The 24,935-nt window shown below is 46.9% G+C and overlaps 1 protein-coding gene across 1 annotated transcript in view; it reads right to left on the minus strand.

Annotated features, from left to right (window-relative positions):
* The window catches only part of Usp31 (ubiquitin specific peptidase 31), a 61,525-nt gene extending 41,763 nt beyond the window's left edge, over positions 1-19,762 (minus strand). The window contains exon 1 of the mRNA XM_090357834.1: positions 19,006-19,762. Within this exon, the coding sequence (XP_090213960.1) occupies positions 19,006-19,677 (672 nt within the window). The 5' untranslated portion in view covers positions 19,678-19,762. The remainder of the gene's footprint in view (positions 1-19,005) is intronic.
* Positions 19,763-24,935: the final 5,173 nt, after the last annotated feature.

Consider the following 24,935-nt stretch of genomic DNA (forward strand, 5'->3'; position numbering starts at 1 on the left):
TTCCATACCTTTGTTCAATTAGGGTCCTTTTCCTGCTAAAATGTCTCCATCACTCATATGCAAAGGGACCAAAAATGTTTGCTAAATGTCACCATCTCTGAGGCTGGATAAGAAAACAGGTTCTGTGGCCTGGCCTTGTGACCAAATTGAAAATACATAGGGCTCACAGATGACCCAAAGGAAAGGTACAGACCATCCCCACCCCACCCCATCCCTGTGCTCAGCCCCTAGCCATTCTCAGGTGCCAAAGTTGAGAGCCCTGTATCCAGGAAGGGGTGGAAATAACAAAAGCCCAAACAGCTGTCCACATCACAATAGAGCCTGAAAAGGACCTAATCCTTCTTCCCATGAGATAAAAAGCTGCCAAGTCTTCTTTTCTTTCTTCCTGTCAAAAGCAAAATTCTGAAATTAACTAGTAGCTATTTTTCATGAGGGGTGTCTTTTAGTACCTTACTTTATTATAATGTGAGGGAGATTTGCCATTGTTAAAAGGAGACTATGGACTATGCTTCAGAGTAAAGAATAAAGAGCATTCCAACCTCCTAAGTAAGAACTCAGAACCAACATGGCTTGCCTTTATTCTTTGCCAAGTGTGTGTGTGTGTGTGTGTGTGTGTGTGTGCATGTGTGTATGCACATGGAGGGGAAGGAGAGAGGGAAAAGGGAGAGCAAGCAAGAGGAACACAGAATTCCTGATGAAACATTAATGTAAGTTTTTGTTAGGCGAGTTATAGCATTATGATTTATGAAGCATCATTAGAGAACTATATACTGAAATTCTTACAGATCAAACACACTTTGAATTCGCTCCAAAGTTTGTGAGAATAAAGGCAACAGTTGTGCAGATGCGCGATCAGATAACCTACAAACACTAACTGAGAAGGCTGGGAGGTAGGTACGTGGGGACTAATTATACTAGCCTCTCCTCTTAAGTGCACATTTGAAATTTCTCAAGGAGGTTTTTTGAATGCTATTGCCATCACTATTACTATTTAACTATAACTAAGGGAGGAGAACTATACAAGCACAAGAGCATTACCTGCATTTAAAGGAGGTTCTAATCAGAGCTACAGAAGAGGATTCAGGGGTGGGGAGACAGTACTAGAGTTGAAATTCAGGGCTATCCAGAAGCTTAGTTAGGGGCTCTACCACTTGAATTACTCCTCCAAACCCCTTTGATTTTTAATTATTTGTTTGGATAGAGTCTTGCATTTTTCTCCAGGCCAGCTTGAACTGTGATCCTGTTTATGTCTCATGCATACTTGGCCTGACAAACATGAATCACATCACCCAGCTAAGGAAAATTTTTAAAGTGGGGCCAGGAGTTTGGCCTAGTGGTAGAGTGCCTGCCTAGCATGCCCAAAGACCAGGGTTCAATTCCTCAGTAGCACATATATAGAAAAAGCCAGAAGTGGTGCTGTAGCTCAAGTGGTAGAGCATTAGCAATGAAAAAGCCCAAGGACAATGCTTAGGCCCTGAGCTCAAGCCCAGGACTGGCAAAAAAAAAAAAAAAAAAAAAATTAAAGTGGGTCTTGAACAAAGTGTATGCCCTGAATGTAGGGAAAAGAAATAGCAAGATAGTTGGTAAAGTGCAGAAGCAACAAGGTGTCAGATGACTGGAAACTGCTAATACACTGTTCTGGTTTAGGCATTGTACAGGGCATTGTAATGCATTCCTTACCTATTATCAATCCTCTGATAAAAAGGAAAATAGTCTTATTATGTAAATATCATCAACAGGGAAACAGCTCAGAGAGAAATCACTTGCCATCAATCTGAGGGCCAAAAGTAAAATCAACTCTCTCCCTGTGCCCACCCACTGCCTCCCCAGAGTAGGCTGAGAAAGGGGCCAAGTCATGGGAAGCTTAAATGCATAACTAAGAATTATGCACCATTCTTCCTATCTAAAAAGAAAAGCAATAACCATGTTTCAAAAAGAAAAAAATATAACTACAGATGACCTTTAAGAACATTAATTAACTAGAAGAGGCAGAGTTGAACTAGATAAGAGTGCAGGGCAAGAAGGCTCTGTCATTTTGTAACTGAGTCACACTCTCTAAACTGCAGTATGCACCACTGGCAGCTGTGTCGGCCCAAGTCACACCAAGGTCCTTTCTTTCACATGGCAAATAGGGGACAGGTATCTCATGTTAACTACATATCTCCAGGTATCCTTAAGTATATGCTATGTTTTGAGACATTTGCAAACTTAACCTACCTTTCACTTGTAAAAGTGTTGAAGAAGCCAAGTACTAGTGTCTCATACCTACAATTCCTAGCTGCTCAGGAAGCTGACATGTGAGGATCATGGTTCTAAGCCAGTCCAAGCAGGAAAAGTCCCGTGAGAATATTATCTCCAATTAACTCCCAAAAAGTGAGAAAAGCTGTGGTTCAAGTGGTACAGTACCAGCAAGAAAAGCTCAGGGACAGCACCCAAAGCCTGAGTTCAAGCCCCAGAACAGTCACATACACAAACATACACATACACACACACACACACACACACACACACACACACACACACACACACACACGATGGGAGACAGGACCAAACAGGGAAATGCTCAGTTTGCTGGTAACCTGCTGAGCCTCACCTATGCTACAATGGATGCAGGGCATTTGATGCCAAAAAGCTAACCACAGAGCCTACAGGTAGAAGCTGCATGCCTTCTCTTCCCTTCTCTGGGTCTTGTCTCTTTGCAAAAGGGAGGGCCACAAGGTGACACAAGCGTGACTACCACAATGCTCAAGCCTCCAGGGCTCTAGTTCTACACTAAGCCTTTACCTACATCTTCTCACTCACAACAACCTGTAGGATGGCAGTCCTAGCCATCCCACAGACCCAGCGAGCACTGTGTCCCATTACACAAATGGGAAGAACTGAGCAGAAAATGCCTCTCTCACAGGACTGCTGTGAAGATTAAACCTAACTGCACATGAGTATACACTGTAAAATAATCTGACTCCATCCAAATCAACAGAATTGTCATTATTCTGACAGTTGCTACTTCTTAAACTCCCGGCAAATCAGATGGCTCTGTCCTGCTCTTGAACATTAGAAAAGGGCCCAAGACTGAAAGTCTTGGATGGCAAGTCTTGACTGAAAGTCAAGAATGGCAATGTAGCCAGGCGTCAGTGGCTCACATCCTAGCTACTCAGGAGGCTGAAATCTAAGGATCAAGATTCAAAGCCTGCCGGGCACAAAAGTCCCGGAGACTTTATCTCCAATGAACCACCAGAAAACCAGAAGAGGTGCTGTGGTTCAAAGTGGTAGAGAGTTAGCCTTGAGCTGAAGAATTAAGGGAGAGCCAGGCACAGTGGTTCACACCTGTAATCCTAGCTACTCAGGAGGATCAAGATCTGAGGATCAAGGTTCAAAGCCAGCCTGGGCACAAAAGGACCTGAGACTCTTATCTCCAATTAATTTCTAGAAAACGGGAAATAGGGCTTGGCTCAAAGGTAGGGCAATAAATAGCCTTGAGTTGAAGAGTTCAGGGATGGTGCCCAGGCCGAGTTCAAGCCCCATGACTCTCCCATCCCCCCCGCCCACAAAAAAAAAAAACAGGCAGAGCACCCAGGCCCAGGGTTCAAGCCCCATGACCAACAGACATGCACACGTGCACATATGCACACACACACACACACACACACACACACACATTCACACACAGAGTATGGCAGTGATTGCTGTGAAGCTTCAAAGTTCCTTTTAGAAGCAGCATTTTCTTTTTCTTTTTTTTTTTTTTTTTGCCAGTCCTGGGCTTGAGCTCAGGGCCTGAGCCCTGTCCTTGGACTTTCTCAAGGCTAGAGCTCTACCACTTGAGCCTCAGCAACACTTCCAGTTTTTTTCTATGTATGTGGTACCAAGGAATCGAACCCGGGTCTTCATGCATGGTAGGCAAGCACTTTAACCACTAGGCCAAACTCCCAGCCCTAGAAGCAGCATTTTCTGATCAGGGCTGAGAAATCTACAGCATGGATGCTGTTTGTTATCACGAAGAAGCAGCAGATGTTGGGTGAGTGGCCAATTCCTCTAGGAACTGGCATGCAACAATGGTTTCCAAACAGCCACCATCACCATCTCAAAGAAAGACAAGATAGTCCAATGTGCTCAGCTGCAAAAATGTTGTTTGTTAAAACAGTCAAGGTCATCAGACAAGCAGCCAGTGAGCCATTAATTAGCAGAGCAAACAAGAATAGTTGTGAAGGAAGAGACAGCAGAGGACAGAAGTTTAAATTACTCAATTTGGAATGATTTCTTTGCCCTACTATATATAAAAGGGGTTTTTTTCTGTGGAAACTCTGAGGTCATTGTTTTCCAGAGTCATTACTATAGGAAACAGCTGTGGGGAACTATACAAACAGAGAACACTGCCCCATTGAGGACCCTTCACTGTGACAATTGTACAGACCCGGACAGGAAAAATCCATCAGGCCCCATAGCAATAACAAAGTGCAGTTAAACCCTGAAGATGTAAAAGTTAGACCCAGCAACTTCAGCACAACCATGTCTAAGACTTACCAGTCAGCTCCCCTCTGCAGTAAGCCACCCAGCACAGCACCAAAGAGGGCACATTCAACCAGCACAGCTGTAACAAAAGCTCACCTAAGACTCTTATGGTACATAATATACGACATGTCCCAAACTGAACTCCTCCACTCACCTCCAAAACCATTTCCATTTGGTCTTCCCCATCTTGAAGCATGCCACCCCAAGACACACAGCATCAAGAAGCAATGTTAGGGTGGTATACGGAGGCACACACCTATAATCCCCGGCTACTGGGGAGGTAACAACAGACGAATGGCAGTTCAGGGTCAGTCCAGGGAAAAAGTGAATCCTTTTCTCACTAAACAAGCCAGGTGTGGTGGCTCATGCCTGTCATCTCATCTCAGCAGCAGGCACAGACAGAAGGATCACTAGGAAGAGACTCTGTCTGACAAATAACTAAAGAAAAAGGGTAGGAGTGTGGCTTAGAAATGGAACACCTGCCTAGGAAGTGTGAGGTCCTGAATTCAAATCCCATTACCGGGGAGAAAAAATAAAAAAGAACCTCAATGTGACATTCATCTCCTCCTTATTTACTTTTTCGCTTCTAGAAACTGTCCATCACTGTCAATTCTGCATCCAGTGTCCATTTCTCCTATGTTCAGAAATCAGAACAAGAAGCAAGGGATGGGAAAGGAAAAGGAACTGAATCCCACTCAGTCCTTGATGGGCCATAACGGTTCACAACATGTGACTGGGACAGGGACAATAAATACCATGGGGGCGGGGGCGGGAGGAGGGACATTCCACCTGATTTTACTTGCTCACAAAATCCTATACAGAGGCTCCCTACTATCTGAAACTTAAAGCCCAGGAGTGACCCAGGTCCTCAAGCAAGGGCTGCCCACACACATGGAGCAGGCCCACATCCACAGGCTGCTCCACAACCGGTCCCTGCTGTGGCTTCTTTGGTACAGATCCAACACCAGCCCTCCCTCACACCAGCTGGGAAGGCAAACAGTGAGTTCAGGAAACTGAATCCTCCTGCCTCTGAGAGGGAGGTTTGTTGCTTTCAACCCATTCCTTCAACACGGGGATTATCTGATCTGTGGAAGAATGTATGAATAATTGCGTCCAAACCCTGTTATCCTCTGGGAGGACAGGGAGTTCTTTAATAACTTTCCATTTCTTCCCTGGCTCTCAGTAGGTCTGGGCTTTCTCACTGTAACTTTGCTACTTAATGTTCTTGAGAGCCACCGATTCTATCACAGGCAGGCAGGCATTCAGGAGACATGGTGACTGTCCCAATTTAAGGCAGATCCTTAACACTCAAATTCACACAGGATTACTTTGGGTTCTTTGAAACCTGACCAAAGTTTTGAGAACTTTTCAAGACTAGCAGGAGAAAGAAGAAAATAACAGTATCCGAAACCAATGGAAGAACAGGTTCAACAGAATACAAAGCCTAGAGATACATCATCAAGTTGGAAACAGAGATGGCACAGAGGCAAGGGAGCGGGAGCAACACCGGCTGACACTCGCAGAACATTGTGCCAGGCCTTCTGCCCAGTTCTCCTCCATTCTTTCACAAAGCCCTAGGAAGCAGACAGATGCTTCAATCCACTTGAAAGATGAGGAAACAAAACATACCCAGAGGCCCCATGGAAATGATGCAGCAGGGTCGGGAAGCAGGCATCCTGGCTCCCTACCCAAGCACCAACCTACTGGCCGTGCTGCTCTGGACAGGAACATCCCTGTACACAGCACCACGGTCAAGTCCAAGTTACTAAGGAGGTTAAGCATTTTCAAACATAAGAGAAGACACCTAAGAGGGGAGGGGGGACAGAAACATTATCCTACGTGCCAGGAGTAACTCTTTCAACTATATAGTGATGTAAAAGTGGTAAGAGAAAAGAGCAGGCTCAAAAATATAAAAAATTCTATAATTTTTTAAGGTACAAAGGAAAGTAGTTATCATGTGTGTTAGTTGTTACCTTATACACATATAAACTGCTTGAGGAGCTATTGTGAAAGAGAGAAGAAAACAAAGAGGCCCAGTGGGGGAAAAGGTAGAGGAGAGGGATGGGTGGGCTTGTAATAGCTAGCATGCAAAATGGCTCTATTCCTAAAATGAAAGGAGGCTCAACATATAAAAATTGAACAGTGAGCCGGGCGCGATGGCTCATGACTGCAATCCTAGCTACTCAGGAAGCTAAGATCTGAGGATCACGATTCAAAGCCAGCCTGGGCACTATAGCCCATGAGACTCTTACCTCCAATTAACCACTAGAAAAGCGGAAGTGGCATTGTGGCTCAAGGGTAGGGCAGTAGCCTTGAGCTGAAGAGCTCTGGGATGGCGCCCAGGCCCAGAGTTCAAGTCCCATGACCACAAAAAAAGAAAAAAAAAATTGAACAGTGAAGCTAGGGGTGGCTCACACCTGTGATCCTAGCTACTCCAGAGACTGAGAGATGAGGATCATGATTCAAAGCCAGATGAAGCAAGAAAGGCCAAGAGACCCCTATCTCTAATGAATTACCAAAAAGCTATAAATTAACCTGTGGCTCGAGTGGTAGAGCATTATTCTTAAGCAAAAAAAAAGGTCAAGGACAGCTCCCAGGTCTGAGTCAAGCCCTAGGACCAGCATCAAAGAAAAAAATTAAAAAAAAAAAAAAAGATCAAAAAGTGAGTAATGTAATCCATACTCCACAGTATGAATGAAGCAGGAAGCTTGATTACCTTAAATGATGGAGGAAGAAAGCCTCAGTCAAAATTCAACAATACACACACACACACACACACTCTCCGAACTAGAAATAAAGGGAAGCTTCCCTAAAACATAAAGCCATATATACAAAAAGACACCACTGTTAACATAATACTCAATGGTAAAAATCTGAAAGCTTTTCTTCTAAGATCAAGAAACAAGGAAGTGGAGGTATGGCTCAAGTCGAGCACAAAAGCCAAGCCAGAGGGCAAGGGCCTCAAGCTCCAGTACGAACACAAGAAAAAACAGACATACATAAATCAATCAATCAATCAATCAAACAAACAAACAAACATGTGTGACATAGTGCCTCAGGCCTCTAATCCTAACTAGCTGGGAAGCTGAAATTCTAGTCAGGTAAAAAGTTCACAAGATCTCATCTCACCTAATAAAACAACTGCATACAGAAGTGCACTCTGTCATCCCTGCTATGCAGAAGGGTAAACAAGAGCATCACAGCTCAAAGCAGTCCAGGAAAAAAGCAGAACACTATTGGAAAAAGTAATAAAAACAAAAAGTCAAGGGTATTCCTCAAAGGATAAGAGCATCAGCCTAGCAAATCAAAGTCCCTGACTTTGAGCCACAGTAGAGGGAGGGAGGAAGGGAGAGAAGGAGGGAGAGAAGGAAGGAGAAAAGGAAGGAGGGAGGGAGGCAACCAGTAGGGCATGCTATCACAGGCCTGTAATCACTGCTACAAGAGAGGTAGAAGCAGAAGGACCTGGCCATCTTGAATAAAGTTAGCAAGAACATCTCAAAAATAAAATTGAGGAAGTGGAGGTATGACTCAACTGGTAGAGCACCAGCCTTGAGCAAAACAGCCAAGATGGGTACCAGTAGCTCACACCTGTAATCCTAGCTATCCAGGAGGCTGAGACCTGAGGATCAAAGTTCGAAGCCAGTCCTGAGAGACAAATCTGAGACTCTCCAAATAACAGACAAAAAGCTAGAAGTGGAGCTGTGGCTCAAATTGGAAAGCAAGTGTCAGCCATGAGCAAAAAGAGCTGAGCAAAAGCATAAGGCCTGGAGTTCAAGCCCATATATATACATATATATATATATTTATATATGTATATATATATGTATATATATATATATTTGGTGGTGGGGGTAGAAGATGCCAGTCCTGGGGCTTGAACTCAGGGCCTGGGCACTGTCCTTGAGCTTTCTCAAGGCTAGCGATCTACCACTTGAACCACAGTACCACTTCTGGCCTTTTCTCTGTGTGTGGTATGGAGGAATCAAACCCAGGGCTTCATGCATGCTAAGCAAGCACTATACCACTAGGCCACACTCACTTCTGGCCCATAACAGTATTTTTTTTTTCTGCCAGTCCTGGGGACTGAACATAGAGCCTGTGCACTGTCTTTAGGTTTTCCTCAACACTAGAGCTCTACCACTTGAGCCTCAGCACCATTTCCGGCTTTTTTCTCTGTATGTGGTACCAAGGAATCAAACCCGGGTCTTTGGGCATGCTAGGCAAGCACTCTACCACTAGGCCAAAAACTCCCGGCCCCTATGGTATTTTTTTTAGCTAAGAAATTCCTTAAGTTCAGGCAAGGGTAGAAAGCCTTTCTCCTGCCAAGGGTCATTTGAATATTTACAACATCATTAGAGGCATACAAAATTATTAATACAGGCAAATGCATCTCTGGCAGCCAGTGAAAAGCATGATGCTGCCTGTCATGTTCCAAACAATCTCTTGGGCTCATGTGGTCCTCAGGCTGAACATTTCTTACCATTAGAGTATGGAGAGACTCTGAAGCCAAAATGATCTTGAAAAGATCAAAGTTAGAGAAGTCATGCCTTGTTGTTATTGTTGTTGTTTGGGAGGAACGGGGTTATTTTTTTGTCGGTAATGGGGCTTGAACTGTGGGCCTGGGCTGTCCCTGAGCTCTTCAGCCCTACCCCTTGAACAACAGTGCCATTTTTGCTTTTCTGGTGGTTAACTGGAGATAAAGAGTCTCGTGGACTTTAGTGCCTGGGCTGGCTTTGAACCGCTATCCTCAGATCTAAGCCTCTTGAGTAGCTAGGATTACTGGCGCGAGCCATAGCACCTGGCTCCTGCCTAGGCTTTTAAGCTCACTATACTACAGTGTGGTACTGGCATTAGGGAAGACACAAACCAGTACAACAGACTGGAGCTCAGCCGTGAACCCTCCCATAATTCCAAGAAATACCAACAGCATTCTACAGGGAAGCCAAACATCTAGTGGAAAATGAAAAAATAAACACAATGTGTTGTATACCCATACAATGCAATATTACTCATCCATAAAAAGAAATGAAATTCTGACACATGCTACAATGTAACTGAACCTAAAAACAGTAGATTATATGTATATAAAAAAAGCTAGAAACAAAAGAATTCTTTTAAAAGCATTCTGTGTAGCCAAGTTCAGAGAAAGTAGAAAAGTTACTAAGGAAGGGAACTTACAGTGTACAGTTGCTGCTTGGGATCATGAAAAAGCCCTTGAGGCCAGGCAAGGTGGTTCATATCTGGAATTCCTAGCTACTCAAATGTCAGCAATCAGAAGGATCAGGATCAAGGCCCCAAAAAGCAAAAAGTTAGAAATCCCAATCTCAACCAATAAACACCAGTGTAGTGGTGTGACCTGTCAATCCAGCTATGCAGGGTGCATAAAAAGGAGGATCACAGCCAACATCTACTCAAGCTAAATAAAAAGCAAGGCCCTACTTGAAAAATAATTAAGCTTGGGGGGAAATGCTAATAGATAAATGGACGAAGAATGGATGCAACAAATTTAAATTATAAACCTCAGTTCCCCCAACATGTACCATTTAAAAGTAACAGTACAGTAAATTTTACAATTCTTATTTTTGAAAGTAATAGAAAAACACTAACTGGAAAGATGTCCGTGAGCTTTTGCTTCTCTGACGATACATCTAGACTTTTGTCCTAAAAACAACACAACAAAGCTGGACATGGTGAATGATGAGCAGGAGAATGATGAGCTCAGGGCCAGCCTGGGCTACAGTACAGCCATATCTTGTCTCAAAACAAAAGTGAAAAAAAACAACAGCAAAAAAAAAAAAAACCAACAGACATGATACTTCAGGGGAACATGCACAAAAGGATGACTCATCAAAGGGACACCCACACGTAAGTAGTTAACACTAAACAGTACTGTGAATACCACTTAGAAGCATACAAAAATGTTCTCCAAACTACAGGGGGGGGGGGACATAATGGAGAGTTGGCAGGACAACAGCAGCTGTGGGTAGAAGTGCAGATAGATTCCTGGAGGTGCCAGGAGGGTAATGTGAGCACGCAAGAGACCCAGAGCAGGAACTACCAGGCCGCCTGAGTTCAAGCCAAAGCTCTACCTCTGCAACTGTGCAAAGTAGGTCAAGTCCCAGTAACAGATTTACTCCTAATTTACAGTGCTGTGTGGAATGAAAGTCAACCCAGGATGACCTTGAACTTACAATCGTCCCACTGGACCTCTCATGTGCTAAGATTTACAGATGAATGCTCAGCTCTGGAAAGGGATTTTTTAACCTCAGATTTGGGGATTTACAGCAAACAGGTATCTCTAGTGAAAATTCTACCCTAAGGCAGAGCTCACACCTGTAATCTTAGCTTCTCAGGAGGCTGAGATATAATGACCGCAATTTAAAGCCAGTCTCAACAACAAAGTCTATGAGACTATCTCCAATTAACCACCAAAGTCAATGGAGGTGTGGCTCAAATGGTAGAATGCTATAACCTTGAGCACAAAAACTCAGAGACAGTGTCCAGATACTGAGTTCAGCATTAAAAAAAAAAAAAAAAATTTACCCCAAACTACCAACTATCCTCTCTTCCCTCCCCCTGCCAGGAACTACCATGAGAAGTTTAAGATATATACTGAGCTGGACACTGGTTGTCTCACACCTGTAATCCTAGCTACTAAGGAGAATGAGATTTGAGGATCACAATTCAAAGCCAGCCTAAGCAGGAAAATCCATGAGACTCTTATTTCCAATTAATCACCAGAAAACCAGAAGTGGTGTTGTGGGTCAAGGTGGTAGAACACTAGTCTTGAGTGAGAGCACTCAACTGGACACCACCCAAGTCCTGAGTTCCAGCCCCCATGACCAACAAAAACAAAAACAAAAAAAGATATATACTGATCTCCCTGGCTTTGTCCCTGCTACTCTCAGCATCATTCTTTTTGAGTGACTGTTGTTTTGAGGGGGTTTGCTGGTCTTGAGACTTGAACTCAGTGCCTGGGTGCTGTCCCTTAGCTTTTTCGTTCAGGGCTAGCACTCTACTACTTGAGCCACATATCCACTTCAAATTTTCTTGTGGTTCGTTGGAGGTAAAAGTCTCACAAACTTACCACATTGGGCTGGCTCTGAACCCTGATCTCAGCCTCCTAGCTAGGATTACAGGTATGAGTCACTAGCGCACAGCTCATTAGTATTTTTATCAGCACACCTTGTAACACGTATGGGACCAGCACAGGAGATATGCTAACATGCCGCCTATGCTTGAGAAAACATCAAACTTGGCTGGTACAAACTGACAATTCTACAGCTCTGTGTTCAGGGCTAAGAGCAAGTAGTCCAGCAGTAAAGAAATCCAAGTGCCCCCACTTTGCTTTCCTGGTTTGTTTTCCTCCTGCCTCCCTCCTTGCCCCTTCCCAGTTCTCAGCTTCTTCTCAATGTTCCTTCTCCAGGAACTTCCCAGGCATCTAACAAAACCAAAGCTACACAGTATGTCCTGCCTCACACTGTATTTACAGCTCTGAAAGATTCCCACGCATGTGTGCATGTATTGCATGCGGACCACACACCTGTTAAGCAAGTGTTGACTGATGAGCTACAACCCCAGCTTCAAAAGCTCCTTTTTTGGGGTCAGGGCTCATTCCCACCACCTAGCTGCCCTCACAGTCAAGAGTCAATGTGTGGCTTCTTCCCCTGCCTCAGCCCCTGCCCCATCACCCTCAAGAACCCTCCTCCCCCCCATTTACACCTGGAGGATGCTGCTTCTTACCACTTGACCCTTCTTCTCCTCCCCTCACCCCTGGTAGTCCTCCCCTTGCTTTTTTACCTCATCCTCCGTGTGTTTTACAGTGCTCACGACTGGACCACTTTCCTAACCTAGTGGTACTGTGACTGGAACTTCAAGGCTGTCATGACAGACCCCCTCTCCCTCTGCTCCCCAGCATCCACACTGATTTGCTCTTCTCATCAGTGGCCAGGTTGTGCCATGGAGCCACTCGGGCTATGAGGATGCAGGGAGGAACTAAATAATACCACATCTAGTGGAGAAAGGCCAAGGTTTCTGCTAAGCAACCAAAAACAGTGAGAAGGCCAAGACTCCCTGCTGCAAGTCCAGGCACTCTGCCCCACCATGCCAGGTCTGTGTGTTTGCTCTATTCCCTCAGCATCATGAAATGCTCTCAACCATCTGAGCCTCACTTACCTTCAAATCCCACTCCAAGTCTGAATCTCCTGGCTTTCAATGTATCTGCAAAGCTGACAACTCCCCATGTTTTATTCTGGCCGGCATCCAACATCTGATTGCTGGACACTCTTACCCTACTTAAAACAACTGGACCTACACTCTCCATCCCCCCAAATCTTTTGCTTCTCCTCAAGGAAACAGACACCGAACTGTTCAGACCATTTAACAGAATGCCTAAGCTCCCTTTAAAAGCCAGACTCTCGGAATAAGCCTTCCAGTCCTTAGCCTGGCCTACAAAGCCAACACAACCTGCCTGGCCCCTTCCCTTGTTTCCCCCCCCCCCAACTCCCACTTCCAGCCCTATCTGACCCACTCTCCTGGTTCCCCAAGACCTATCAGACTTAAACCCAGCCTTCCCCCACCCTCCAGCCCAGAACTTTCTACACTGACTTTACCTCCCCATCACACCTGCTATTATTCTCCCGTGAGCTTCTTTTCCTTCCTAGCTCTTGTCACTTCCTATTTGTCGGTGTTTATTGATTACTCCTCTGGGATAAGCACAAGTCCTATGAAGGGGCCACATAGCAATTACCATGCCACCGTCTCCTAGGGAACGCCAACAATCAGCATGATGTAAAGGGAGAGGACTGAGTTTGGCAAAGCTTAATGGCCAGTGGTGAATGAAAGGACAGTGGAGTGAATCTTAGAACCTCCTCACAACTTGCCTTCCTCAACTGGTGCTGAACTTGACATCAGGAGTCCAAATCAGCCACCTCCCAAATGCAGAGTGCTCTGAGGCTGCGAACCGCGTCCTGCCCTCTAACATACTAATCTTCTACTCCAAACTGGTGTCTAACCTCTAACCCAGCTCAGTTGCCCACAATCCCTGAGCAGTAAATGCGCTGTGATCATGTCTGCCAAAGTTCACATGCTGGAAACCTAGCCCTCCAAGGGACGAGATTTGAAGAGGTGGCAGCTCATGAGGGCAACTGCAGATTGGGGCAGTTCTCACCTGAGTGGGTTCCAGAGCAAAGTCTGAGTACAGCCCACTCTGTCTTGTACCCTTTGCTCCCAGCCCCCACCATAACACTACTCTCCTGTCTTTCCATCTTCTGCTATGGGATAAGGAGGCCAGGAGGCCTTCCCTTCAACTTCCTGGCTCTAGAACTGTGACCCACAAATTTTGTTTCTTTGTAAATGAGCCAGTGTGTGGTCTTCTGTTACAGCAGCACAGATGAACTAAAGCATGAGCAATCCTGGAGCCCTGTTGTTTTATCCTCAAGCAGTCCTCTCACACACTCTCTTGTTAAGCTCACTAGGAGACTTCATTCACACAGTGGGAAAGGACTGCTCTGAAGGCAGACCGCAGAGGGCCTAGACTGAGGATGTAGGATGTAGGCAGCATGGCTGTGCACGGGAAGCAGGCAGCAGATGGCCTTATTTCCACTATAACTCAGCACCAGTCCTAGGGAAAATGCTACATGCCGCGGCACGTCCACTCTGCTGGGTAAGTATTCCGCTGAGACCTGTCCTTCCAGGGCTCATGCCTGTGCTGGTAAGGCCACCCCAGGCTTAGTCAGGTGTGCCAGCTGGCAGGAACTCTGGCTGTGGGCCCGCTGCCTCCAAAGGCCTCATCTCTAACCTGGGAGCCTCAGCTGATCATCTGGAAGGGTTCGGGTCTAAATCACCACATCCAGGTCTCCACCTGAGTCTCCTTCCTCCTGCAGAGATCTAGAATGTTACTGAAATGCAAGTCAGCATTTCACAGAGACTAATCAGAGGAAAACCTTCTGTTCTATTCTGTGAGCTATCATAAACTTAGATGTGCCCGCACAGTTTCATTTTGCTCCCTCCATCCCAAGTGAATGAATTCAGGAGAAAGCCTAAAGTCACAGCACTTTGTAGGAAACTCTAGGAAATGACCATTGTGAAAGGCCGTCAGGCAAATCAGGAGAATCAGTTTCCTGGACTGACAGTGTAGGTCCTCAATCTCTGCCAAAAACAGGCACAAGTGGGTATGAAACTGAATGGGAGGAATCTTTCATCATGAGCGGTTGTTCACGATTCTCTTATGTTTGTTATTTCTCTGTACCTTAAGCCATTGCAGAAATAAAGTAGCAATACCAGGGGGGAAAATATAAATATAAATAAATAAATGGGAGACAAAATCCTATCTGTCTGTTACTTTCCGTTTCCTTGCATACTTGGATGGAGTCACCACAGTTTTGTCTGTAGACCACTCCAATTTAGCTGTTTGGAGGGAGCATGGTGTGCAAAACACGGCTATAAAATTCGCCTTTCTTACTTAAAAGATGTCCATCCATTCTTGTCTACTTTCTGCAAAAGGGATACTGAGTACTAAAAACCAAAGGGCACATGTAAGAACCTTGAGCGCACACACGCCCTATGTAAGTTAAAGCAGTAAGTCAATGTCCCCTTAAAAAAGCATGCCGACTCTCAGATTTCAAAATGATCTGTTGATTTTTCACTGTTTTACTAAGAAAGTGACTGATACAAGGGTTAAGTCCAAGTTTTATCCAAGTGCTGCTGCAAATACCCAAAGAGATCAAATGACAAGGTAATGACGGTAGCAGCGGAACTATCAGGCCCGCTCTGTGGAGGACCCCAAACCCTCTACCAGCATCTTCTCACCCTCAGCTCGATCGGGAGTCCTTTTCTGTCCTTGCACATGGAATGACATGAAAGTGTACCCCAGACCTACCTACAAGATGCCAGGAACATCCCCCACCTCAGCTGTGACAGCATCTGCCTCCAGACAAATGTCAGAGGGGAATGGATGGAGAGAAACAGAAGTACCCTGGCTGAGAAATAGTTGCATAAAAAGAGAAAGACAAAGAATGGGGGCGGCCACTCATAGTTAGGGTACTCATCATTGCATTCTGGGAAATGAAAACCCAACTTTAATAGCCATCTAGCTGGTCCATATCACTGTGATTAGAAATCAAGAAGGAATCTAACTGAGAAGCTTCTGTGGAGAAGTACTGGTAACTAAGTGTTAACATGATCAAAGCCCAGTGAGTGCTTTCTAGCCCTCCAGGTGGCCAATCAACTTTCTCTGCTAACACCAGCAAAAAGGGTAGCTGCGAACTGAGCAGGACTCTGAGGCTGAATGTGATGGGTATGGATATAAATTATGAATATACCAGAAGGCATGGTAGACTGTGCCACTGTCAACTTTGTGCTCAGAATAATATCCATCAAATTTAGATGCAATGGAACATTTGTGTAAAATAAACACAAACACAAACACACACACACACACACACACACACACACACCCCTCTTCACAGTGCCATTAGGCTTATCTAATGGGCTGAAGAAAAGCAACAAAATCCTACCACTCTTCCTACTTGGAAACCAGCTCTGGATTCTCAAGCTTCAGCAGGCAAAGTCCAATCAGCCTACAAAGCTGTCACCTCCCCCAGGTGCTCTGCACCCCACAGCCATCCATGCACAGACAGCTGCCATTCATTGTCTGTCTCCCCAAAATAAGTCTTGCACACATCACCATCACTTCTCAGCCTAGCACACTCCTGTTCATCCCTCAGAGTGCTACTCAAGAGTCCCCTCTCTCTGATGCTCAAAGTATGGTTCTTGGACCACTACCCTATCACCCAGGGAACTTGCTAGAAATGTGGTCATGGAAGCTCCAACCCCGCACTGCTAAATCCAAATCTACTTTGTAACAAGATCTCCATGTGAATTATGAATGTGAGTTGTATGCACACAAAGTTCAAGATGCACTGTCTGAGGAAACGTGCCAAGGCCTCCGAGACACCCCTGTGCACAGCAGGCACAGTGTCTTCCCCAAGTCCCAGTGCAGGGTCTGTAGAGGCCTCTGGGAGAACTTTACATCCACAATGACATCCTGCCTTCCTAGGCAAGGTGTCCCAGATGCCATCAGCAGGCAATCATGAGGTGACAAAGCAGGAGAACAAGAAAGCAATAACTGCGAGGGACATCAGGGTGGACACACAGGAATATTCAGGACTATCTACCTCTCACTCACTGTGTGAGCTAACTCCATACTCCTAGCACTCAGGCAATCTCAGGGTCTTTCTTCTTATGTAAACACATTCCTAACCCATGGGGAGGGAGGAAGGGAGGGGGTTGGGGGGGAGGGACAGACGGACGGACAGATGGACGGATGGATGGATGGATGGATGGATGAATAGACAGATGATGGTGAGAACTATTAAAGGCTCAGAAGATTATATTGTTTAAAAAAAAAGGCCTCTAAGAATCCTTTCAACATTGCCAAAGTACGCCTATAAAGTATCTGCACTTCTAAAGTAAATTGACCCATTTTTGTTCATAGCTTAATGGACAAAGCTGTGGACACATCATAAAAAGCAATGGAATTGACCTCTAAGAATCTATTCAACTTTGCCAGACGTGCCTATCAATCAGCACTGCCCTGCAGAATTATAAACCCATTTCTGCCCACAGTTTAATGGCTTAAAGCATGAACGCCATCTCATGACTATACTAAGTTGCTGTAGAAACTGCCTCTCATATTGTAAGAGTAGAAAACTGAACTTAATATGGAGCCCTGGCCTTGAAAAGTTTGCAACTGCTATGGCTTCTCTCTGGCAACCGTAACAAAGAAGGGGAAAAAAGAAAGGAAAAAAAAAAAAGACTTTCATAGCCAGCAAGTCGCCAGTCTTCTATTCTCTTACTTTGCAATTGCTGACTTGAGTCTCCTTATTTCAGTCAAGAATTTCCATCCAGCTGAACACCAATGGCTCACACCTATAATCCTGGTTACTCAGGAGGCTGAGATCTGAGGATCAAGGTTCAAAGTCAGCCCAAGCAGGAAAGTCAGTGAGACGCTTATCTCCAATTAGCCACCAAAAAGCCAGAAGTGAAGCCATGGCTCAAGTGGTAAAGCACAAGCCTTAAAGCTAAGGAACATTTGCCCAGGCCCTGAGTTCAAGTCCTAGTACCAACACACACGCGCGCGCACACACACACACAAACAAAGTAAAAGGAAAAGAAAAAAATTTCCTTCAACTTTCCAGATCAAACAATTACCATTTACAAGGAAAAAATATTCCAAGGAGGGGGTGCTGTTCAATGGCTGTGCCCCTCAGAGCAAAGCAAGACCAGTACACATGCATTCCTCTGCTAGACCATGGATCATGCAATCCTGTCATCTGCTCAATAAATGTATTCTACGAAGAAACTTGAGAACACCAATGGAAAGCCAGTACCACTTGCCATAAATAGAAGAAACAAACTCAATAAGCACAGAGCTTATTAAATTTAGCTACTGTTGCCTACCCAAGCTAGAAGCCTGCTTTCCCTTTGTTTATAAGTGGGGGTGTGGGGATGAGCAAGAGGTGTTAGAAGCAGGATAGCATCAGGCTGAGATTCTACTGGGCATGACCAATATGGAAAAGGACCAAAAGGGAAATGACTTTCTCACCTTGTGACTTGATTCTAATACCACATCCATGTCTCACCTGCACAGTCTCCAATCACCTTTCACTTCCGGCCTAATTCCTAGGTGCATCCAAAAAGGCCTCTCCCCCACCGAGGCCCCAACTGCCCGGCCCTCCAAACCCTTGCAGTTACATCAATGCAGCCACTCCTCAATTGAAAGAGGCCAGCCAGGGCCATTTCAGTGCCATCAGCACATTTTGCTTGCTTTGAAGTATAGTTAGTGTAGCTGCTCTGTTTCCTCAAGTGTTAAATAAATAAATAAAACATCAATAAATGCTCAGACTCGATTAAAGAGCTGGTTGCTTTGCCTCCAGACTGGACCCTAGAAAAGTGTCCATCAGCAATGTGGAAAACAGTCAAAACACAGGCAACTTTTAACATATCCACTTGTTTGCTACTGAGGCAGGCAGCAGATGGGAGTAAAAAGGACACTGAGAAGCTGAGTAAATTTGCCCTGGGTCCCATGGCTACTAAGGAACAAAACCAGGCTTTGAACCCAGATCCAAGACTTCAAGTTCCCACACAGGCACAGTCTTGCTCTCTGCCTTCCCAGATGCTTATCCCAGGACTGGAGGAAAGGAGGCACGTAGATGTTCAACAAATGCACTATGTGTGAATGGGAGGGAAGGAAGGAGGAAAACGAAGAAGGAAAGATGGATGGATGGATGGATGGATGGATGGATGGATGGATGGATGGATGGATGCGCGCACACATGGATGCACAAATGGGGCGCATGAATGGGGAGGAGGCGTCTCCACAGTGGGGGTTAGCATCCCATACCCACGCCCGGCTTGTCTCGGAGCATGGGAGGCAACCCCCGGGGGGAAGAGATCCAGGACCAGGAAGATCGGGCGGGGCAGATCGGGGCTCACCTTGAAGTCGCGGCTGTGCTGCGGGGTGTACTCCAGGGTCCACAGAGCCCGCACCAGGTGCGCCAGCTGCTCGGTGACCTCGCCTTGGCCCTGGCCCTGCGTGGCGCGGCCGGCGGGAGGTTGGGGCTCGGGCTGGGGTTGGGATTCGGGGTCGGGGCGGCCCGCGCGGTACTGGCCGAGCGCCAGGTACTCGGCGAAGAGCTCGGTGTTGCTGAGACACTGCAGCGTGGCGTTCATGAAGCACGTGTTGCCGTGGTTGCGGAGCCCCGCCACGCCGGGCACGGGCTCGGGGGCGCAGGCGGGCGGCGCGGGCGCGGCGGCGGGCGGCGGCGGGCAGGGCGGCGGCGGCGCGGGCGCGGCGGCGGCGGCGGCGGCGGAGGAGGAGGGCGGGAAGCAGCTGCGGAGGCCGGCGCGCTCGGGGCCGGCGCCCTCGGAGCTCAGGTGCGACAGCGTCGACAGCGTCTTGAGGACGCGGCTCATGAAGCTGCCCACCGAGCGCGCTGACGAGGGCGCGGCCGGCCCGGGACCCCCCGCCCCGCCACCGCCACCGCCGCCGCCGCCGCCACCGCCGCCCGCGCGGCCGCTCCGGAACAGCCGCTTGCTGAAGGAGCGCTTCTCCTTCCCGCCCGCCACCACCGGCGGCCCGGGCCCCGGCGCCGTTACCTTGGACATGGCGGCGGCTACCGACGCTCATCACCGCGCTCGGCCGCCCGGGCCGCGGCCCCGCCACGGCCGCCGCCACATCCCGCCGTTCCCCCCCTCCACACACACACACACACACACACCCGGCACGCGCGCGCGCGCTCACCCGAGCCCGGGGAAGGGGAAGGGACGGGGAGGGGGAAAGGCTCGCCGCTCCTCCTCCACACACCTCAGAACGCGTCCCGGCGGAGCGGCGACCGGAGGGGGCGGGGCGGGGGGGCGGGGCGAGCGCGCGCACGCGCACACGCGCGCGATCCGGGCCAGCGGGGCGGCTCACGTGACCCGCTCCCGGCGCTGCCCGCCCGGCGTGGAAGCCACTCTGGACGCCATCTTGACGGCGGGAGTAGAACCCAGGCGGGCGATGCTGCCGGGCTGCGGGCGCGGTGCTGCCGTGTGAAGCCAGACGGCGGCCATGTCTAGTGTGGGCAGGGTCCAGGCTTGAAAGCGGAGCTGCTGCCGTGGGGCTCGCGCTGGGTCTTTGCCACTCCGAGGGCGGAGACCTAGGAGAGACCACGAAGGCGAGGCGGACAGAGCCCTGGCCGGTCCTGGGCGGGTCAAGCCTGGCACCCCACCGCCTGGCTGCCACCCCGGTGTCACCCAGAGCCCGGGCCCTGTGCCAGCCTTGTCTTCCCGGCTGGGGTCCTGAAGAGAGCCAGTCCTTTGACCTCTCCTGCCATCATTCGTTCTCGCTCTCTCCACAAAGGGCCTACTGTGTGCCAGCCTCTGGGAACACCGCAAAGGAAGAAACCAACACGGGGCTCTGCCAGCTGCCGGCACTCTTCAAGAACCTCCAGGCTCCCTGCTCCATGTCAAGTACGAACTGAAGACGAGTCTAGTCTTTAAGGCCATGCTTTTGAGATGTACCCCGAGGCAAACCCAAGCCAGCCAAGGGGGCCTTCTGGGGAGGAACGAGCTGTGGACTTGCTCGTACTTCAAGGGACTCTGCTCTCCATGTTCCTGAGAAGACACGGAAGGTTAGGGACAGTGACAAACTGTACATGTTCAGCTTCGGTCTTTTGTTCCCAAGTGAGAAGGAGGATTCGGTGTTGCTGGATCATCGGATCTGAAGGTGAAGAACGTGTTTTTAAACATGGGCTCCATTTGAGAGGGAGGGGAGAAGAAGAGGAAAAAGTAGTGCAAAGGAAAAAAAAAAACTGTGTTGAAGCTGCTTCGACCCCTACCCCACTGTACCCCACTGTATGTTTTATTTGCTAGCAGGGCTAGCCTATGTCCTACTTACTGCAGAAGGAGAAATTGGGGAAGAGAGAACCCTTCACCTTTTTAAAACATGAAGCCTGGTGTCAGGTACCAGTGGCTCACACCTGTAATCCTAGCTACTCAGGAGGCTGAGATCTAAGGACCAATTAAAGTTTAAAGTCAACCTGGACAGGAAAGTCCATGAGACACAGAGAGAGGGAGAGAGAGAGAGAGAGAGAGAGAGAGAGAGAGAGAGAGAGAGAGAGAGAGAGAGAGAGAGAGAGAGAGGCAGACAGAGGCAGACAGACAGAGACACAGAGACAGAGACAGAGACAGAGGGAGGGAGGGAGGGAGAGAGAGAGAGAGAGAGGCAGCAAGCTAAGGAATATTATCCAAGCCCTAACTTCAAGCTTTAGTATCAGCACCAAGGGAAAAAGAGGGAGCAAGCCAGACTCTGGTGGCTCAAGCCTGTAATCCCAGCTACTCAGGACACTGAGATCTGAGGATCAGGGTTCAAAGCTAGCGGGGGCAGGAAAATCCATAAGACTCTTATTTCCAATGAACCACTGGAAAATTGAAAGTGGCACTGTGGGTCAAAGTGGTAGAGCACTGGCCTTGAGCAAAAACCTCAGGGACAATACCCAGGCCCTGAGTTCAAGTACCATAACCAACAACAACAAAAATTTAAAGAGGTGGGGGGGGGCTAGGAATGTGGCTTAGAGGAAGATTACTTGGGTAGCATGCCTGCAGCCCTGGGTTCAATTCCTCAGTACCACACACAGAAAAATACAAGTGTGGTGGCATGGCTCAAGTGATAGAGTGCTAGCCTTGAACAACAACAAAAAAAAAATTCAGGGACAGTATAGAGGTTTTCTGTTAAGTCCCAGAACTGGCAAAAGTGGATGGGGGGGGGAGAAATCTGGGAAGAGAGAATAACCTTCACTTTTAACAACATGAAGAATACTTTGCACTCTGCACTCATTTCAGAGTAAATGGCCTTTCCTGACCCATAGAGTGTCCTAAGGTAGTTGCGCTGCTGTGTTCTGCATTGACTCAAACCACCTCCACTTCATACTGAAAGTCCAGTAGCTCATTGTATAGTGAAACTCGTCTGAACCACAGGAAGAAAGCTACACATACACCAAAGGAAAACACAGTGACTCTCAACCTTGACACACTCCGGGTCTTTGACCCATCCCATCCCTCTACTGTGAACAGCTTGCCCTAAACTCCTGCACCCTGCTAGTTGACCCTCGTCTGAAAAGCCTTCCCTTTGTATGGGTATCACAGCTCCTTGAGACATCAATTTGGCAGACTTTCTCAGTACTTTTCAGTTATGACATTGACTTAATCATATTTGTATTCAGTTTACAATCTGTCACCTTCACTGAAGTATAGTCTTCAATCCAGAGGAGACCCATTGGGCACTGTATTTGCATGCCCTGTGAGTGTTGCAGAAAGCACCTCCTACTCTGCTCATAAGTAACAGATTGACAGCCATATTTTCATTTATATTTGCTATTTTTAAATGTGAGAAAGAAATCTGCTGGTCTTAGATGTGCTTATGGTCTTATTGATGTGCTTTTCTTTGCAGGAGTGAGGGTCTTTTGGCAATCCAACAGCGAAACCAGCTTCCTAGCAAGAAGAGATAATGGGATTAAGTACAAAAACTCCCAGTCCTTTACAAAAACAGGGCAGGGGGGTAGAGAAAAGTAAACCCTTTCACAACCCTCTTAGCTACCACCCAGGAAAGGGGACTAAGCCAGACGTGTCCTCTGGGACTTTGCCTCTGGAGGTACATTGAAGATAATGCAGCAAATCAAGAGAATCTGTTACTGGATCCAGATCACTGCATCCAGGACCTAGAACATTCTTGGTTGTATTAGAGGAAAGTTTCAAAGATGGACACAGAGACAACTTAAAAAAGAACAGATTTACTAATGTAAAGCAGCACAAAACTGTACCCTCCAGGTGGGAAAGTGGCTCGTACTTATAATCCTGGCTATTCAGGATGCTGAAATCTGAGGATCACAACGTCCAAAGCCAGCCTGGGCAAAAAAGTCCATAAAACCCAGAAGTGGCACTGTGGCTCAAGGGGTAGTGAGCCAGCCTTGAGCACAAAGATACCCATGGACAACATCCAGGCCCTGAGTTCAAGCCCCAGAACCAGAGAAGGAAGGGGAGGAGGAGGGAGGGAGGAGGAAGAGAGGAGAAGGAGGAATTGTTTCTTCAGCTTTCTTGGGGTTCTCGTCTACATGGTGCACTTGCCTTCTGTTTCCCATCATGAGCTACAGCTTTAGAAACACCAACTCAAATAATCTTTTCCTAGCCTGGCGTGATGTCTCACGCCTGTAATCCTAGCTACTCAGGAGGCTGAGATCTGAGGATTTCGGTTCAAAGTCAACCCAGACACTAAAGATGGTGAGACTCTTATCTCAAATTAACCACTAGAAAATGAGAAGTGGGACTGTGGCTCAAGGGGTAGGGCAGTAGCCTTGAGCTGAAGAGCTCAGGGACTGTGCCCAGGCCTGGAGTCCAAGCCCCATGACAGATCCCCCTCATAAAATAGTAATAATCTTTTCTTTATAAATTACCCAGTCTCAGATATTCTCTTCTAGTAACAGGAAACAGTCAAAGACAGGATCCTATCTTTTCCCACCCTCAAGATGAGCCAACTGCCTCAGCAACACTTTCAGTAATGCCTAACTTTCCCACTGATTTAAAAATCTGCTTTATGTAGATCCAGAGTTAAAAAATGTCCCTTGCCCATCAACCAATGAATTGGTAAAAGAGCTATGGCACACACACACACACACACACACACACACACACACACGCGCGCGCGCGCGCACACACACACACCATGAAACAGCACTCAGCCATAAAGAAAAGTGAAATTATATCCTTTGTAGTAAATTGGATAGAACTAAAAACCATCAAGTTGAGCAAGATAAGCCAAAATCCAACAGCTAAAAATATCACATGTTCTCACTCATCTTTGTAATCTAGACCTAAAAGATAGGCATATGCATAGATACATACATACACACATATACACACATCATTATAACTGTGGGACTGTTTGGGGGAATAAGGAGAGGGAGCAAAGCAAAAGAGAATGATGGAGGATGAGTAATACTGAAATACATTATGTCTATATATGAAGGTGGCATAATGAAATGTACTTAAAGCTGGTGAAAAATAGGGAGTAGGGGAGAAGAGAGAGAGAGAGCGCGCCAATGGGGGTTGATCAGACAGAAACATGACATATGCACATGAGAAATGCCATGAGCCTCTTTGCACAATTAATATACACTACGAAAGTCAAATCAGCTCTGTTAGGGGGCAAGTACCAGACGGAGGGGGAGGGCCAATAGAAATATGATTAACATGAATAGGAGCCAATGGAGAGGGTGATTGAAATGTATTAGGGCCAATGGAAAGGGTTACAGATATGTATGAACATAGATCAATAAAACCTGTTGGGATTGTGGGAGCAATTTGGAAGGGGCGAGTTTGACTGGGATATATTGTATGCAAGTATGCAAATGTCATAATGAAGCCCCTTTGCTACAAATGCCCCCCTTGAAACAAATAAAGTTAATTAAGATGCCAAAAATGTTCTATCGCGCCATATTTCTCCATATCCCAGAGTAGATAATATCGAAGTATTTGCTAGGTTATTATCTCCTAATTTATTACTAGCTCTTGGTTTATTCTGTCAAATCTTCTCATCCTTTGTAATTACTATAGATCGGGGAAAATTGATGCTGTCATAATATTCTTCTTGCTATCTGAGAATAAAAGATGTGTTAAAAATCATACAAAGCGGAGCCAGGAGTTTGGCCTAGCAATAGAGTGCTTGCCTAGCATGCATGAAGCCCTGGGTTTGATTCCTCAACACCACATACGCAGAAAAAGATGGAAGTGGTATGGTGGTTCAAATGGTAGAGTACTAGCCTTGAGCAAAATGTGTCCAAGGACAGTGCTCAGGCCCTGAGTTCAAGCCTCAGAACTGGCAGAAGAAGGAA

This window comes from Megascapheus bottae, chromosome 25, assembly GCF_031878675.1.
Source record: "Megascapheus bottae isolate mThoBot1 chromosome 25, mThoBot2.hap1, whole genome shotgun sequence".
NCBI classification, from domain to species: domain Eukaryota; kingdom Metazoa; phylum Chordata; class Mammalia; order Rodentia; family Geomyidae; genus Megascapheus; species Megascapheus bottae.